Source organism: Beta vulgaris, chromosome 4 (assembly GCF_026745355.1).
Source record: "Beta vulgaris subsp. vulgaris cultivar EL10 chromosome 4, EL10.2, whole genome shotgun sequence".
NCBI classification, from domain to species: Eukaryota; Viridiplantae; Streptophyta; class Magnoliopsida; order Caryophyllales; family Amaranthaceae; genus Beta; species Beta vulgaris.
In genome coordinates, this window is record NC_079205.1 from 58769883 (window position 1) to 58786469 (window position 16587).

The window sequence follows — 16587 nt, forward strand, 5'->3', positions numbered from 1 at the left end:
ACCTTATTAGACCTCATTGGACCTTATTAGACCTGGTTGGAACTTCTTAAACCTGATTGAAACTTATTAGATCTTATTGAACCTGTATTGGAACTTATCACCTTAATTAGATCGGATTGAAACTTATCTAAACTTATTGGACCTGAAACTTAATTTACTCGTCGAAAATGAAATAGTGAGTGTGCACCCTGCTCCATAGAGCACAATAGAATTTTCAGACAACCCCCCAAACCCAAATCCTCACTCTACTCTTTCTGTCTTCCTCCCGATATTATCTGATCTCTCTCTCTCTTCCTGCTGCTGCCACGAAGCGTCGGCCACCTCCGCTGTGTCCTTCTTCATCACGCACTGAAATTAAAATTCAAACTGAAACCCTAGCTCGTTCAATTTGGTACATTTTACGACATTGTTGTATAAAAGAGATCATGAGAAGGTAATAACGCATTCATTCATGAACAAAAAAGATGGTCTAGATCTCAATTTCTTTACTTCATATAATTTCTGAAAATCAAAAAAATGTTTAGGGCAGGAGAAATGGGGCAGAGAAGACGGCAACTGAAGCAATTGAGCGGAGGAATGAAGGGGATGGTTGGGAAGCTAATAATTGCCGCGTTTGTTGTCGTCATTTGCACTTTCTCTCTCTTCTCTTCAAGGTCTACTATCCGATCTACTACTAAAACCGAGGTTAGTTTCAGTAATCTAGCATTGATTTTGATTCTCTAAGTTTTGTTTATAAGTGTGTAGTGTTCAATTCGCAGTGAAATCGTATTTGTCTAGTGCTTACTTGATTGTACCTTTTAGTGCTTCTGTATAGTATAGTATGTACCATGTATATAAACATTGTTTAGAGTTCGACGAATATGCAAACCGATGTAAAGAGTTTGATTTAAGTACTAAAAATCATGCCACTGAAGTAGGGGAGGCAGTCAGAGGCACACATATCAAGTGATATGAGAGATATAGAAATAGAGGAAATGAGGGATCCATGTGACGAGGAATTACCAAAAAGGGATATGTAGCAATTGGTATGAAACTTCGGAAATCGGAAATGTAGCAATTAATGAAAAACGGAGGAAGTATATATATGTGCCAGGGTTGTTTCAGGGAAAATTGAGGATCCTGGCAACCATGGTAATGTAAATGTTGTGTTTATAAAATGTGAAATGCCTCCTTTGATTGTCATCTTGCATAGTATGGTTGCTGTTTTGTGAATTTCTGCTGGTGCATTTGTTAGATCAATGTGGAAGAACTTTGGCAAACGGCGTCTTCTGAGGGTTGGAGACCATCTTCTGCTCCTCGTACTGATTGGCCACGTAATTTGTTTTCCCCTCTTGTGAGATAATGAGGTTTAATTTATACTAATATATTTCGAGGTTGTTGGTGCTTTATATATGTATTTTAACTCTTTTGTCTTATCACCCCCGTTCTAATGCTGCAGCTCCCCCTAGCCAGACTAATGGGTATCTGCGTGTTCGTTGCAATGGTGGTTTGAATCAGCAGAGGAGTGCAGTGAGTGCCCTCTTCATTGCCTTCAGCTTTGTTGAATGTCATGCTTAACCCTTTTAGTTGATGAAAATCTCGTCTGTCTTGTTTATTGCTTATGTAAGCTCTTGGTCGTCTTGATTGCCTGTCTAGAAAATTGGGGTATTCACATGTTCTTTTCATTAACATATGGATCTTCTTTGATGATTGGGGCATAATTTCGTGATTGAAGTTGATAAGGTCAATTTGGAGTATAACTATAAACGGACATAGAAATTAGACTCTGAAAATAGTTGAATCTGTGCTAGGGAAAATCAGTCTCCTAACCTTATTGACTCTGCACTCTCAAGAAAGACATTGCTTTTCTCTGTTGAGCTCCAGAGATGAAGGAGTAATTATCATTGTCATCCGCTCTTGAAGAATTTGGTTTAAATAATGCCCCTATTAGTGAAGAAGACTAAGGAGAAAGGTTACGTATTGCAGCATAAGCTCCTAAATAGATTGCTGCTCTTAACTTAGTTCTCAAAAGGTTACTAATTTCATTATTTCCCCTGGAAATGAGACATTAGCGGTGATTTGGCCTTGAAGGTGTTAAGTCAAGGCTGCAGTCATATTTTTATGTTTTTAAGATGAAGGGATTAGGATCTGCCATTTATGATATTCTCTATATCAATTTTGTGCTCAGATATCTGAAATGGTTGTCTTCTTAAATCTGAAGCTGTGCATTTGTGTGGTTTGTGTTGCTTTTCAGTGTGCATTTAATAATGCCATCCACACAATTATTGAGTTTGGCTCCAGAAATGCAATGTGTTATCTTATTTAACCTAGAATAGTCCCTGTATTTTAAGCAAGATATTATGTTCTTACCTGCAAGTGCCCTTTTGATCTGTAGATTTGTAATGCTGTTCTTGCTGCTCGAATCATGAATGCAACGCTAGTGTTACCTGAGCTGGATGCCAATTCCTATTGGCATGACGACAGGTATTAATATATATCTGAATGTCCTCTTTTAGTAACTGTTGACTTGGCTGTTAATCTTTACCTTATTATTTAAAAAATCTCAAGGCATACTGTGGCAACAGGTGTCATAGATCCTAGGTGCAAAGTGCAAGCCTTATTGAAGTGAGGCAAAATTAATTTTGGTGTAAAAAAGTTGTGCGCGTTAGTGTGCTATTTTGCGCCTTTGTGCACCTCACATGCGCCTCTTTAATAATGCGTTGCCTAGCCCAATAAAAGCATTTGATCCCTATTGCCTTGGGCTTCAGCGCGTAGGGATGTTTTTCTAATACAATGCCTTAAATTTCCGTTTCTGTTTACTTAATTTTTATTAATAAAATGTTTAGTTTAATAAAGGGAAGGGATAAGTAGAGAATTATGGTAAATCAAATCGGCTTCTATTGTTTGGCCACCGTAACTATAAGAAGGTTATGCTTGGAAGGGACTTATTTTAATCTTTGTAGTACCTTGTCAATCTCTTATCTATGTTCTGTAGCCTTCTCCACTCTCTCTCTCTCTCTCTCTCTCGGGTTCTGTTTTGTGAATTTGCATATGTGAAAAATATACATGGGTTGGATCTGATTGTTGTTACTGTTTCACAGTGGGTTTCAAGGTATCTATGATGTGGAGCATTTCATCAGGACTTTGAGATATGATGTGCGAATAGTTGAAAGCATTCCAGAGATCCGTAGAAACGGAAAAACCAAGAAATTAAAAGCTCTTCAGGTATTTTTGGCTGCTTGCTTGTATGATTACAGAAGCAATTGTGCAAATTTATGCATGTGGCCCTTTTGTTTGATTTAGATAAGACCTCCAAGAGATGCACCCATCAGTTGGTATACGACTGATGCTTTGGAGAAGATGAAGGAGCATGGTGCTATCTATCTCACCCCATTTTCTCATCGTCTGACTGAGGAAAGTGACAATCCTGAATATCAGAGACTAAGGTGCAGAGTCAATTATCATGCCCTCAGATTTAAGCCGCATATAATGGAGCTAAGCAGTGCGATAGTGAATAGACTACGTGCACAAGGTCGCTTCATGGCAATACATCTTCGTTTTGAGATGGATATGCTGTCATTTGCTGGGTAAGTCACGTAATGGTTGAGGGTCTTTATTTAAGATGATTATCATAGGTGAAATTTCATGTTTCTGCACGTTTCCTCTCATTTACATACTGCACTACATAGTATAATTAGTGCATAATTAACGAGGAAGTTGTGAATATGCGATGCCTTTATATTTATTGCAGGAAAGAACTTAATTATTATGCATGAAAATTAAGGGCTGTTTTATTGTTAATGATCATTATTACAAATTTGGATAAAAAATTCTAGGTGTTTCGATATATTTACCCCCAAGGAGCAGAAGGAGTTGAAAGAATATCGGGAAAAGAATTTTGCCCCTAAAAAACTTGTGTATAATGAGAGACGCGCAATTGGAAAATGTCCTTTGACTCCAGAAGAGGTATATCTCGACTCTATTGTTGTTGTTTTCTTCTGTTACCCCTTTGATTAAGTGAAATTTTGTTGAATGGTGATAAAAGATCACTTTCCTTGTCTTGTTCTGATTGCTAAGAAAAACAACCAGTTTTCACAGTTGAGATTTCTGTCTTCATAGGATTACTAGTTCAGACAAGGAGTTTCGAGATATAACAAGTTAATAGTCATACTGAACTGCAGTGCAACAGTTCTTAATCTGTTGTATCCTGTTCCTATCAAATACTGAACAACGACTTCAAAGTTCCAAATGTCCAATCTAGATATCTTGTTAGAGTGAAGCTCTTCTCTCTATCATAATCAGCAAACACATTCAAGCACTCACTCTGCAAATACTTGGGATTTTCCTTGCAATCAGAGCTACCTTGCTCTCATTGTTCTTTCTTTCCTTTTGAACTCCTTGCAGCTCAGTTAAAAAACAGCTGTTTAGAAACTATTTCGACTGCTGAGGTTCACAGTCAAGCTTTGCTTTGACCAATTATCACTTTATAGATCAACTTTGTATCAATTGATTGTTCAGCTTTGGTAACTCGGTTGCTAACACTTTAACACTTACTCTGTTTGTTTTTTTAATTGCTACATTGTTGCATGCACAACAATTTAGGTAATGTCACTTTCAAGCTTTTTGCATGGTAGTTTATGGCCTATTTAATGTAAAATAATGGAGAAAAGTGAAAAAGTAGTACTTTCTGGGTGGAAAAAGAGAAAAACAAGTATAATAGTATTACTTTATGGTGGGCCAAGTACCCCAAATAAGGAAAATGTAGCAATTAAAAAGAAACATCCATTCAAGGAAAATGTAGCAATTACAAAAAAAAATTGGAGCAAGTAATTTTATTTGAATCCTTTTTCTTGTTCTTGTTTGTGAATGGAAGTCCTTGCTGCCTGCAATCACACGATACTCATTTGAAGAAGTTTGTTGTTGCTTTTCTAGCCTTTTTCTGGTAACTGGGATCTTCATGTTGCAGGTTGGTCTCATCCTACGTGCAATTGGTTTCGATAACTCCACTAGAATCTATCTTGCTGCTGGTGATCTTTATGGTGGTGAACGTTTCATGAAACCTTTTAGGTCCCTTTTCCCACGTCTTGAAAACCACAGTACCGTTGATACTTCAGGACAGTTAGGAAAGAATTCTAGGGGTTTGCTGGGGTCGGCTGTGGATTACATGGTTTGCCTCCTTGCAGATATTTTTATGCCCACCTATGATGGCCCAAGCAACTTTGCTAACAACCTCCTGGGTCACCGCCTGTATTACGGTTTTCGAACAATAATCAAGCCAGACAGGAAAGCTCTTGCACCAATTTTCATTGATCGAGAAAAGGGGCACTCAGCTGATTTTGAAGAAGCTGTAAGAACTGTAATGGCCAAGACAAGCTTTGGTGGTCCCCATAAGCGGATTTCCCCTGAATCATTCTACACCAACTCATGGCCTGAGTGCTTTTGTCAGACATCGGCAAAGAATCCTGCTAATAAATGCCCACCGGAAAACACCATGGAAATATTACATAGCCAGTTAGAGAGTGAGGGTCTCGGTGATCTCTCAGCAACCCAATCAAACTTGACTGTTGCTGGCGCTTAGAGATGAAAGATAGATATTCACCCTTAATGGTCATATATTACTATCTGACATCAATAGAAAATATTGGATGGTGTGTGTCATTTCTACAAGAACAGGTTATCGTACCAAGTGTTTTCTTTCGATGCATCGAATATGGTGATATAGATGACGAGGCTTTGCGGAACACAGTTACTTTGCGAATTGAGAGCAGTTGATATGAGCATATCTTGTAGTATAGTCGGAAGAAACAGGAGTGGTGATCAGATAGATAGGTGGAGATGACTGCTATACAAACCCGAAATTTTAACCTGGTCGTGTTTAATGTTTGTATAGGGGCAGCTGACAGGCCACAAGCCTTTATATTTTACTAGAAGGTTTTGTGAATAGGCGGGAAATATACTCTTGTAATGTCTCGTTGTTCCTTATGTATCTGCAGTGATAGTTGTTAGTTCTGAAACTTTGATTACTGTTAGTCTGTTACAAAATCATTTCCAGATAAAGCTAGTGTAATTCTTTTCAGTCAAAAGCTAGTATCAATATACCATAACATTTTGGAGCATTTTTATCAATAAGTTTCTCTTTCTTTGGTATGTTGTCCCCATGTAAATAAAACCCCGTCCTTTTAATTCTTTGTTCTTTTTATCTTTGGCATAATAGTCGTCTGAAGTATATCTTCTTTTTTTTAGGGGTCTTCTGGATTGTAAGGAAAGATTACGGGGTAAATTTTATGAGTTTGTCTTGTAAGAGAATTAGTCCAATAGTAATTAGGTTAATTTATTTCGGTGATTTTTAATCCATTTAGTGACCAAGCCTATTTTTATTTTAAAATTAGACCGTCTTTTTTAATAATTTTTGAAATTTTATTGGGAAATATTACTGGGAAACAAGTTTAGGGGTGGAGAGGTTGGCAATACGATAAGTTTTAAGGGGATTTGTTCTTGTGTTTGGAATGAAGCTTTGTATGTACTAGTAACATATAAACATACTAGCCTTCATATGCACGCGATGCGTGCGTTAATTTCAAAATTTGTTATTCTATTAGATATTCCATTCGTACTTTATTTATGATTAAACATAAATGTGAAAAATTCAACAGTTAGATGAATTTAGATATATTAATTCGCTAATGTAAAAAAATAAAAAGGTTGTGAGTGATTGTTAACATTAACTTTTTGTGAATGAATATTGAACAGAAAGAACAAAAATAATGAGTTGGTTTAACTGAATTAAAGAGTATCAAATGTAGTGAATGATCAGACTTTTCATGTGCACGTTATGTATGCCATCTTTTTTTATAAGGTATAAATATTTTGTCCATTTAATTTTTGATTGAAGTATTTGATGCATATACCATTTTAAACTTGTTTTAAATGGCAAGTTGGAATGAGAATTTTTAAATGATTTGCTTTTGTAATTTTTTTCATTCCATTAATTAGATCATTAAGGGTATTTTAGTCACTTCAAAAAAGGACACCACACCTCCTCCCTTGGCTTATATAATAGAGATTTATAAATAAAATATCTCTTTTGTTTTTTTTTTTATTTGTGAGATATAGAAATATACGTATATTTTCTAATAAAATATTAAAAAATAGTAAAATATTTTTTATAAGGTACGAGTAATAGATACAAGATGAAGAGATAGTTAAGAGTTTAAGACGCGGAAAAGGGAAGCTTCAATGTGTTAATGGAAACGTCGGCAAAGGGGTAGTCAAGGCGACAAAGAGAAAGGTGGGGATGTGAGTGAGGGCGAAAGAGAGTGAAAAGAAGGTTTTTGACGGTTTAGATTTCTAAATAAGGAAATTTTGACTTTTTAAGAGATAAGACTTATTGATTTCCTTTTCCAATCCTCAACTTAAAACTCAAAATATCTTTAATCATGAGTCATGACTTAATAAAATTAATTTAATAAATAGTAGATTGTAGACATGACAATCCAAAATTCATAACTTATTTAAAAAAGAAAATAAAGGTGGAAAAGAGTTTTTATCCCTTTGTAAATATTTTCCTCTACTCTCATATCCAACATCTCCATTTCCACTTCTTAGTTTAAAAGTTTTCTATCAGTTAAAACAAAGAAAAACTATTATTCACGTGAATTGTCCATCATAAAACATTTCCCAACAATCCTCTAGTATCGAGTTATAAAAAATATTTTCCAACCAAACGAACCCTCAGGTATTAGAACAATTGGGCCAAATCCATAATTTTAAATGAAACACACATCTTGTTATAGACTATAGAGTATAGAGTAAACAATAATTACCTGTTTTTTGGTTGGAAAAAAAAAGAACGTTAAGACGATAAAACCCAGCAATTGATAAACCTCAACAAAACCCCAAGTCTTAAGTCTTAACTCTTATCCAACCTTCAACAATGGCGCTCATCTTATCCTCAAAATTCTTTCTCTTCAATCCCTTACTCCATTCTCCTCCACACTTTCTCTCTCCTCCTCTTCCTCTAAAGCCATTCAATGGCATCGTCGTATCGGCAATTTCGTCGCCGGAGCGAAAGTCCCGGCGCCGGCGACAGCCGAAAGAGGACACTTCGACGGCGTCTTCAGCGGCGGAGAAAGGATTAAGGCTAGCATTTATGGAAGAACTTATGATTAGGGCTAGAAATCGAGACACAATTGGAGTTTCAGACGTTATTTATGATATGATTGTTGCTGGTCTTAATCCTGGTCCTAGGTCTTACCATGGTCTTGTTGTTGCTCATGTCCTCAATTCCGATGAGGAAGGCGCTGTAATTATTTCCTCTCTTTATCTCTATCTATCTACATAATTCGTTGTCATTTTGTTTGTTGACATTTTATTACACTATATATGTTAGGAAATGGAAAAATATACTTCGTCCGTTTAGAAATAGTTGCACTATTTGCATAGTGTTTACTATTCACATCTTATACTTTGATTATCTTTGGTGATTTTTATTTTAGGAAAAAGATTGTCATATGAGATCTTGTTAGATTCGTCTCAATGTATATTTTTTTAATATTAACTTTTTATAATTTTTACTCATTGATAATTGAAGATATTAACGTTTGAAATCATGCATCGGCAAGCGTAAAAACATGAAATGGTGCAAATATTTGTAAACGGAGAAAGTATATGAAAGGGATACGACTTACGAGTACGTGAGTTCTATTATGTTTTGTTGCACGGAAACGGAAAAAAGGATATGCAATTGTTGATTGATGATCCTTCTTTCAAGGGACTTGACAAGGATTGATTTGTCTGTGATGTTTTCTGTTTTAATTTAAGATTTTAGTGAGGTCAAAATTATAAGGTTTAAGGCCCATTATTGTTCTAGAAGACACACCCTTTACTGGTATGATCATACATTTCAAAATTGTTGCTAGGTGTCATTGTGCAACTTCAAAAAGGGATTTGGTATATTCACCTAATTTTGGAGGTTTAATCATTGATTTTAAATTACTTTTTCCCAAATATCTGGCATGGATTGTACAAATGTGTGTGTTGATGAGGTGAAGGTTGACATGAATGCAGATGCAATCCCTGAGACGAGAGTTGAGTGTTGGACTTGTTCCTCTCCATGAAACATTTTTAGCATTGGTTCGTTTATTTGGGTCCAAGGGCCATGCTACCAGAGGTTTAGAAATCCTTGCAGCGATGGAGAAGTTAAATTATGACATCCGCAAAGCTTGGTTGGTTCTTGTTGGTATAATATTATTGCAGTCGTAGTTTTTGGTGTCATTTGGATTTTCTTTCATTTCTCCGTAGTGAGTCAATATTTGGTCTACAGAGGAGCTGGTTAGAAGCAATCATTTGGAATTTGCCAACAAGGTGTTTCTGAAGGGTGCTGAGGGTGGATTAAGGGCTACTGATGAGATATACGACCTCTTAATTGAGGAAGACTGTAAATATGGGGATCACTCTAATGCCTTAACTATCGCTTATGAAATGGAGGCAGCTGGCCGGATGGCTACAACTTTCCATTTTAACTGCCTTTTGAGTGTTCAGGTGGAAACTTGAAATTTAATTTGCTTTTGCTGCTTTCACTTTTATTTCATAGTGCGGAGTTTATAAGATGCATGCCAAGGTGTGGCAGTTTGAGATACTTTCTTTTCATGGCCCAATTGCATGCTTAACTGATTTTGATATTTCCCATATCATTTCTCATCCTTAAGCATGGATTGTGCAATGTAGGCAAATTGTGGAATACCTGAAATTGCTTATGCAACATTTGAGAACATGGAATTTGGTGAAGGTATGTCCTTATCTTTCCACTGATTATTTAACTATTTGTCATTTGCAACATCTTAATTTGATGTTTGCAGTACAAGGTTTGTAGTCCATTTTATGAATTTGAAATATAAAAAGCAAGTTTAATGTCAAATTGACACTCTACCGCGGAGTTATATCCCTTCCCTACCCCCATCGAGAAGTAGAACTTACTAATTCTAAGGCCAAGGGTCGAGAAACTCAACACCACTATTCTACTATTCTTGTCTCGAACAACTGGGAGGGGGACTACTTCGCACTATTATGCATACTAAAATAATGGAGAAATTTGGATTCGACTGTCAACTGCTCCTATTGGAGATAGGATTGACTACAGATTTGAGCCATAGCACTTGCTTTCATAGAATCATACTATTTTATTTTTCGCTGCCACAAGAAGCTAAGAATTAATGTTGTGCCAAATCTGCTGAAATCAAATAGCAATATTCTAGATGGTATGCAATCAGAGAGTTAGAAAAATAAGTTCGACATTACAGGAAACAAACAAAAAGCAGAATACTTTCCCCTACAATCAAAGCATAAGTCTAGCGAATCTGTTGTTCTGGATTATCTGAATGGAGTAGTGTTTTTTTTTTTTTTTTTTTTTTTTATGTTATTGATAACAAAAAATTTACTCAACAGTTGTTGTGGTATGTATTTAACATAGACCAGGTATTGCATAAAGATTAATGAGAGATTAAAAGCCTAAAAGACAAAACTTTGACATTTTGGGATTGTCACTCACACTTGATATCATGCTGTGATTCTTTGAGGAGATAAAAACAAGCCACGAAGTTCCAAAGGTTAAAGATATTGATTAATTATTAGGAACCAAGCCTTTAAGTAAACCTAACTTCAACTGGGAGACTAGAAGATATTTAATGAGTTCAAGTTGCATATTGGCCTGGCATTTGATAGACATTTATAAGCTACGAATGACGACATGATAGGTAACATTCTCCATAGGGATGAAATTGGATCTTGGAGCTGGCCCAAACTCATGGATATACCACTGCACTACAAGAATAGCCCAGCTCTCATTAGACGGAAGAAAGTTGATAACTACCATTTTAAAATAAAGAAAAAGTCCTGCAGGATATGTATTAGAATTTAGAAATCTCTAACATCAGACTAAACTTCTAAACGTTTTAATTTCAATTGCATCTAACTGTCTAAATAATATGCTTTCAGATCTTACTTCTCGATTTGCTTGCCAGATTATATGAAACCTGATACAGAGACATATAATTGGGTGATCCAAGCATATACAAGAGCTGAATCCTATGATAGGTGAGTAAGTAATCTAACAGGATTGTTATCCTCATCAAGGTAAATTGCCTATGTATGACTTCACTATGCTCACTGAAAGGCTAGTCTTATAGTACCTATATCCTCAAGTTTTCTACTTTTATTACATTTTGGGTTGTTCACATTATCTTCCAATTCACTTCCAAAAAAAAATTTATTTTCCAATCATCTTATGGGGGAAAAATATATTTCCTCCCGGACCCCTGTAGTGTGCTCTGCCCTTCCTGTTCATCTGTGTCATGATTTTTCTTGGTTTTCAGTTTATTCAGCAATATATCTTCGTGCTTTTGAGCCACTCAGATTTGTAATTCTCAATGCCTTTTGATTTTATTGGATTAGGGTGCAGGATGTTGCTGAGCTGCTTGGCTTGATGGTTGAAGATCATAAAAGACTGCAGCCAAATGTGAGAACATATGCGTAAGTGTTTATGGGTTGTTTTACGCAGTGAAGAGAACTGTTGATTGTGTCTCCTTTTCTGTTTGATGTTAAGTTGAGTAGCATAACACCAGGCATACGGATTATCCCATTTTCTGGACGAGCATGCTACTTTTTATCCATTAGTTTGTGGAGGAGTGCTTGCAAATTTTGAAGAGGACAAATGATGTACATGGAGAATTTTATGTATTTAATTTACATTCTAGGGTGGAGAATAAAATCTCATGGATAACTAAACTGGTCATTATCTGTAGACTTTTGTGATTTTTCAATGTGCTTGGTCATTCATTTTATTTCAGTGTGCTTGGTCTAATCCGTGCAATTTTTTAGGTTGACATTCTCTTGACATTATGAATATTGATGTCTTAGGTTGTTGGTGGAATGCTTCACGAAGTACTGTGTGATGCGGGAAGCTATTCGACATTTTCGTGCATTGAAAACTTTTGAAGGGGGAACAAGAGTTTTATATAATGAAGGAAACTTTGGTGATCCGCTTTCTTTGTATCTCCGAGCTTTGTGTCGAGAAGGTGGAAAATTTATCCTACTTTCTTATACTTTAGCATCACATTCTTTTCTTGTTTATGCTAATTGCTGGATCTTATGATTAAGGTATAATATTTTCTGATAGTTCAATGGAATGATATGGTCATGTTAGTCATACTGGCAAAGAATCTGATTATTTTTATTTTCAATCGTAGGCTATAAAATATAATTTATAGAAGAAGACTGAACAGTCTTGAGTTATGTAAGCTTATTTGCAGTTACAAGAGCCTGAGAAGACAGACATATCATGAATTGTATAAACTCCAATTGAGGAGATCCGATATGGAGTCAATTGAGCCATGTTTTCATCTTTCTTGAACTATGGATGATATCATTTTTAAAAGAGATGTGGATTTGTGTTCAGATTCTGCTTAGTTTTCTATAGTTTAGAAATGTTGGAAATGTCTTAAGCTTCCAAATATCATGCTGGCAACTTACTGTCGAATGTAAATTGTTCAATCTGCAAAATGAGCTTTGCTTCTGTTGTGAAATGCTCCTTCAAATATTAATTAGTACACTTTCCTTCGTTGGATATCCAAATTCTTGCACGCATACCTTTTCAAGTGAACTATGCTGCTTTATTTTTCTCTAACCTCACTCTCTCTCTCTTACTTTTTCTCTCTTCAACTCCTCACTTGCTCAAACTTTAATCTTTCTATCCACTACTCTTAATCTTCATGTGAAAAACAAGTGCGGAAATAATGTGGAACGGAGGGTGTATTCAAGAGCTTTCAAAGTTATGTTAAACAGTTGAATGTCTTTGCTGCCTTGGGATATAACTGGCTGCCAAAGTTTGACCAATTCTTGTCGTGATTTTGGTGGAGAGCAGGAAGAATTGAAGAATTGTTGGATGCTTTAGAAGCTATGGCTAGGGATAATCAGCCAATGCCACCAAGAGCTATGATTTTGAGTAGAAAATACAGGACATTAGTTAGCTCATGGATTGAACCGCTGCAGGAAGAAGCTGAGCTTGGATATGAGATTGATTACATAGCCAGGTGACAACTATCTGTTTCTTGATCTTTGGCTTGCTTCAGGCTGTATATATATACATATATATATTGTATAGCAACACAGGCTAAACTGATACTTCCTCCGTTATTTTTACTTGCAACATTGAAGTATGGCACAAGAATTTAATGGAGGAGAAAGATAGAGCTAGATAAAAAGGGATCCCCATGTGCTAGGAGATAGAAAGAGGGAATATATTTACCAAATATGTCAATGTTGCAAGTGATATGCAACTTCCTAAATTGGGAAACGTTGTAAGTAAAAAAAAAGAGGAAGTATTTGCTAGTGAGTGAATTTCATTGGCTTAAAAATTCTTGTTGGCAATTTCCCAGGTATAATTCAGAGGGAGGGCTTACCGGTGAGCGCAAACGTTGGGTTCCTCGAAGAGGAAAAGCTCCTCTAGATCCTGATGCAGAAGGATTCATTTACTCAAATCCAGTGGAAACCTCCTTCAAACAAAGATGTCTTGAAGAATGGAAGATACGTCATAGGAAGCTCTTAAGACACTTGAGGAATGAAGGACCAGCCGCTCTTGGACCAAATGCATCAGAATCTGATTATGTGAGAGTGGAGGAAAGATTGAAGAAAATGATTAAAGGTCGTGAGAAGAATGTTGTGAAGCCAAAAGCAGCTAGTAAGATGGTAGTTTCTGAATTAAAAGAAGAACTAGAAGCCCAAGATCTCCCTATTGATGGAACTAGGAATGTGCTCTATCAGCGGGTGCAAAAAGCTAGGAGAATAAACATATCACGTGGTCGTCCACTATGGGTTCCTCCAGTGGAGGAGGAAGAGGAGGAGGTGATACTCTTGTTTTTGGACTTGATAGCTCTCTTTTGCTTCCCTGTCCTGTACTCCTGTTCTTTTCTGTTATATATGTTTAATTCAATTTTGGTCATTTATTCAAGCAAGGATGTCTTGGCAGGTTGATGAAGAAGTTGATGAACTGATTTCAAGGATAAAACTGGAAGAAGGCAACACAGAATATTGGAAGCGTCGTTTTCTTGGGGAACAATTAATATATGACAATATGAAGCCTATGGATGGGCAAAAATTAGAACCTGGATACATAATGGATGATGCTGAAATTGAGGATGATACTGCAAAAGAGATTGAAGATGATGAAGCTGATGACGAGGAGGAAGTAGAAGCGGAAGTGGAAGTAGAACAATCTGAAAGCCAGGAAGGCCTGGTAGACAGGGTGAAGCACAAGGAAGTCGATGCTAAAAAACCTCTTCAAATGATCGGTATCCAATTGCTAAAAGATGCAGATCAGCCAACAACCTCCAAAAAATCAACGAGCAGATCTTCTATGGCGGCAGAGGTATCAGAATTATGCCATTTGCTAGCGCGTTTCATACAGTTAAACGTTCCACATGTTTGATTTCTCTTTCCCCACTATTAATATATTTTCCTTCCAAGCATCCCCTCCCTCAATCGCAGTAGTGCCTCTTTTTTTGTTTCCTGTTATTACCCCCTCCTATTTTTGGGTGGAAATGAAAGTTTAGTGGAGGAATCATGTCGGTGTATGATAGATGACCGAAGCTCTCTTGGTATCATACATTAATGTGCTATGTATGTGGATGCTACAGGTTAGTCTGCTGCACTCTGTCTGATTTGCAGATTGCTTTTCGCGTAAAAGCCAATTTTGGTATTCATGGTGCTATATTTCTATGGGCTCAGTCACTCAGACAAGTGTTGTTTGTTTTAGGAGAATATTTTTGGTTGACTTGGGTTTATGAGAGAGTTTGATGTGTGTAAAAAAGCATGCTCTCACCATACATCACTAAGTTTTAATTATGTAGTTATTGTACTTGTCTTGGGATAAGCAAGCTAATATAAATGCCATCGCAATTTTTTTGCTAGGCGAAAAGGAGACATGGATTTTCTCATGCTCGTCCAATTACGTTTTAGATTCTCGTGTATCAACCAACTGCTTTATATGCCATATATGCAGGATGATGATGATGATGACTGGTTTCCTTTAGATTTATACGAGGCATTCGAAGAATTGAGGAAGAGAAATATCTTTAATGTGGATGATATGTACACCATTGCTGATGTCTGGGGATGGACATGGGAGAGAGAGCTGAAGAGCAGACCTCTTCGCAGGTGGTCTCAAGAATGGGAGGTTGATATGGCGATGAAAGTCATGTCAAAGGCAAGTTTTTATAATTCAAGATCCCTCACTTTTATGAGAGACTGGCTTTGACTCTTTGTCTACAGAAATTCAAGTATGAGAAAGAATTTTAAAACATTAGCATCCCAGCTCGCTATTTTTTTTTTCAACTGTTTTACTTACTGGAGAGTGGAGATTACATGCTAATCATGGCAGCTTGAAATACATCTAGATGCTATAATTGCTGACAGTTTGGATTTTGCCTCAGGTAATAGAATTAGGTGGTATACCTACTATTGGGGACTGCGCCATGATCCTTCGTGCTGCAATAAAAGCTCCTCTTCCTTCAGCCTTCCTGACAATCTTACACATTACACACAGCCTTGGATACAGGTTTGGAAGGTGAGTTTTGAGATTTCTCTTTACTGAGTCTTTCTTTGAGTATTCATGTCTTGATTCTAAGTTCCAACCATAGACATTCTTCTGTAATAGCAGATGGAGCTACATAGAATGAAATCATGCGCTCCTTGACAAGCAATTTTTTTTTTTTGTGTGTAATTAACCTAATTGTCACTTGTAGAGATTAACCTTATTTGTTTACTGCTAAACAGATGTTAATTATAGTGAGAGTCTGTGACTTTACTGAACTGAAATCGTTGAATAATACTTGTATTGCTATTGCTCCGTTTTCAGTCTCCAAATCAAATTCCTTAGGAGGCTCTCTGTTGAATGTTGAATTAAATTTTAGGGAATTCTTACTGTACTCTAATTTAACACTTTTCTGCATACAGTCCTTTGTATGATGAAATCATCACTCTATGCCTTGATCTCGGGGAACTTGACGCGGCAATAGCAATTGTTGCCGATCTAGAAACTAGTGGAATCACAGTTCCTGATGAGACACTGGACAAGGTGATTGCTGCTAGACAAACGCCTGAAAACGCTGCTGATGAAGCTTCTTGAATAATATTCTTGAAAGTTATTGTACATATTTCTGACCTTTTCCCATGACCTTGTATTGCTACTTAGTCTGATCCGCAAGCTATAGGCATTGTAACCTCACTTGGAATTTCAGAGCCATCTTTGCATAATGGACCTTATTGTAGCAATTTTAAAGTTTAAGATGAGAAGGAATTTGGTTGTAGCAATGTGTTCGACTCCCTAGTGTGCAGTCATTCTGTTAGCGGAGCGGACATGCAGTTGTTTTATATCGAGTTGTATATCTAACGGTTGTACATTAGCTTTGCTCCCCTAACAAGTTGATATAGTCACAACTCACAAGTTACGATGTGTTTGTTATTAGAAGAATCACGATATAAGTTGAAACAAATAATTAAATACGTGTTTATGGATACAAGTTGATCACGATATAAGTTAAAACAAATAATTAAATA

The 16587-nt window shown here is 36.5% G+C and overlaps 2 protein-coding genes across 5 annotated transcripts; both read left to right on the forward strand.

Annotated features, from left to right (window-relative positions):
• Window positions 1-200: 200 nt before the first annotated feature.
• LOC104890436 (hypothetical protein) lies at window positions 201-6126 on the forward strand. 2 transcript variants are annotated; one of them, XM_010675925.3, is made up of 9 exons: window positions 201-433; window positions 525-684; window positions 1235-1313; window positions 1439-1509; window positions 2375-2463; window positions 3081-3204; window positions 3283-3566; window positions 3816-3945; window positions 4946-6126. In XM_010675925.3, exons 1-9 carry the CDS (start codon window positions 426-428, stop codon window positions 5555-5557), a joined length of 1557 nt encoding a protein of 518 aa, XP_010674227.1. In that variant the 5' UTR covers window positions 201-425; the 3' UTR covers window positions 5558-6126. The 2 variants fall into 2 exon arrangements, with proteins under 2 accessions (XP_010674227.1, XP_010674228.1); XM_010675926.3 differs by having other exon boundaries at window positions 530-684.
• A 1716-nt stretch (window positions 6127-7842) lies between these two features.
• LOC104890433 (hypothetical protein) lies at window positions 7843-16478 on the forward strand. Of its 3 annotated transcripts, XM_010675921.4 has the most exons (13): window positions 7843-8281; window positions 9046-9217; window positions 9302-9519; window positions 9706-9766; window positions 10998-11070; window positions 11428-11505; window positions 11893-12050; window positions 12896-13064; window positions 13410-13875; window positions 14000-14398; window positions 15032-15235; window positions 15462-15595; window positions 15985-16478. In XM_010675921.4, the coding sequence occupies exons 1-13, from the start codon at window positions 7913-7915 to the stop codon at window positions 16154-16156; spliced, it is 2673 nt and encodes an 890-aa protein (XP_010674223.1). In that variant the 5' UTR covers window positions 7843-7912; the 3' UTR covers window positions 16157-16478. The 3 variants fall into 3 exon arrangements, with proteins under 3 accessions (XP_010674223.1, XP_010674224.1, XP_010674225.1); XM_010675923.4 differs by lacking the exon at window positions 7843-8281 and having other exon boundaries at window positions 9052-9203; XM_010675922.4 differs by lacking the exons at window positions 9046-9217; window positions 9302-9519 and having other exon boundaries at window positions 7845-8281.
• The last annotated feature ends 109 nt before the right edge of the window (window positions 16479-16587 follow it).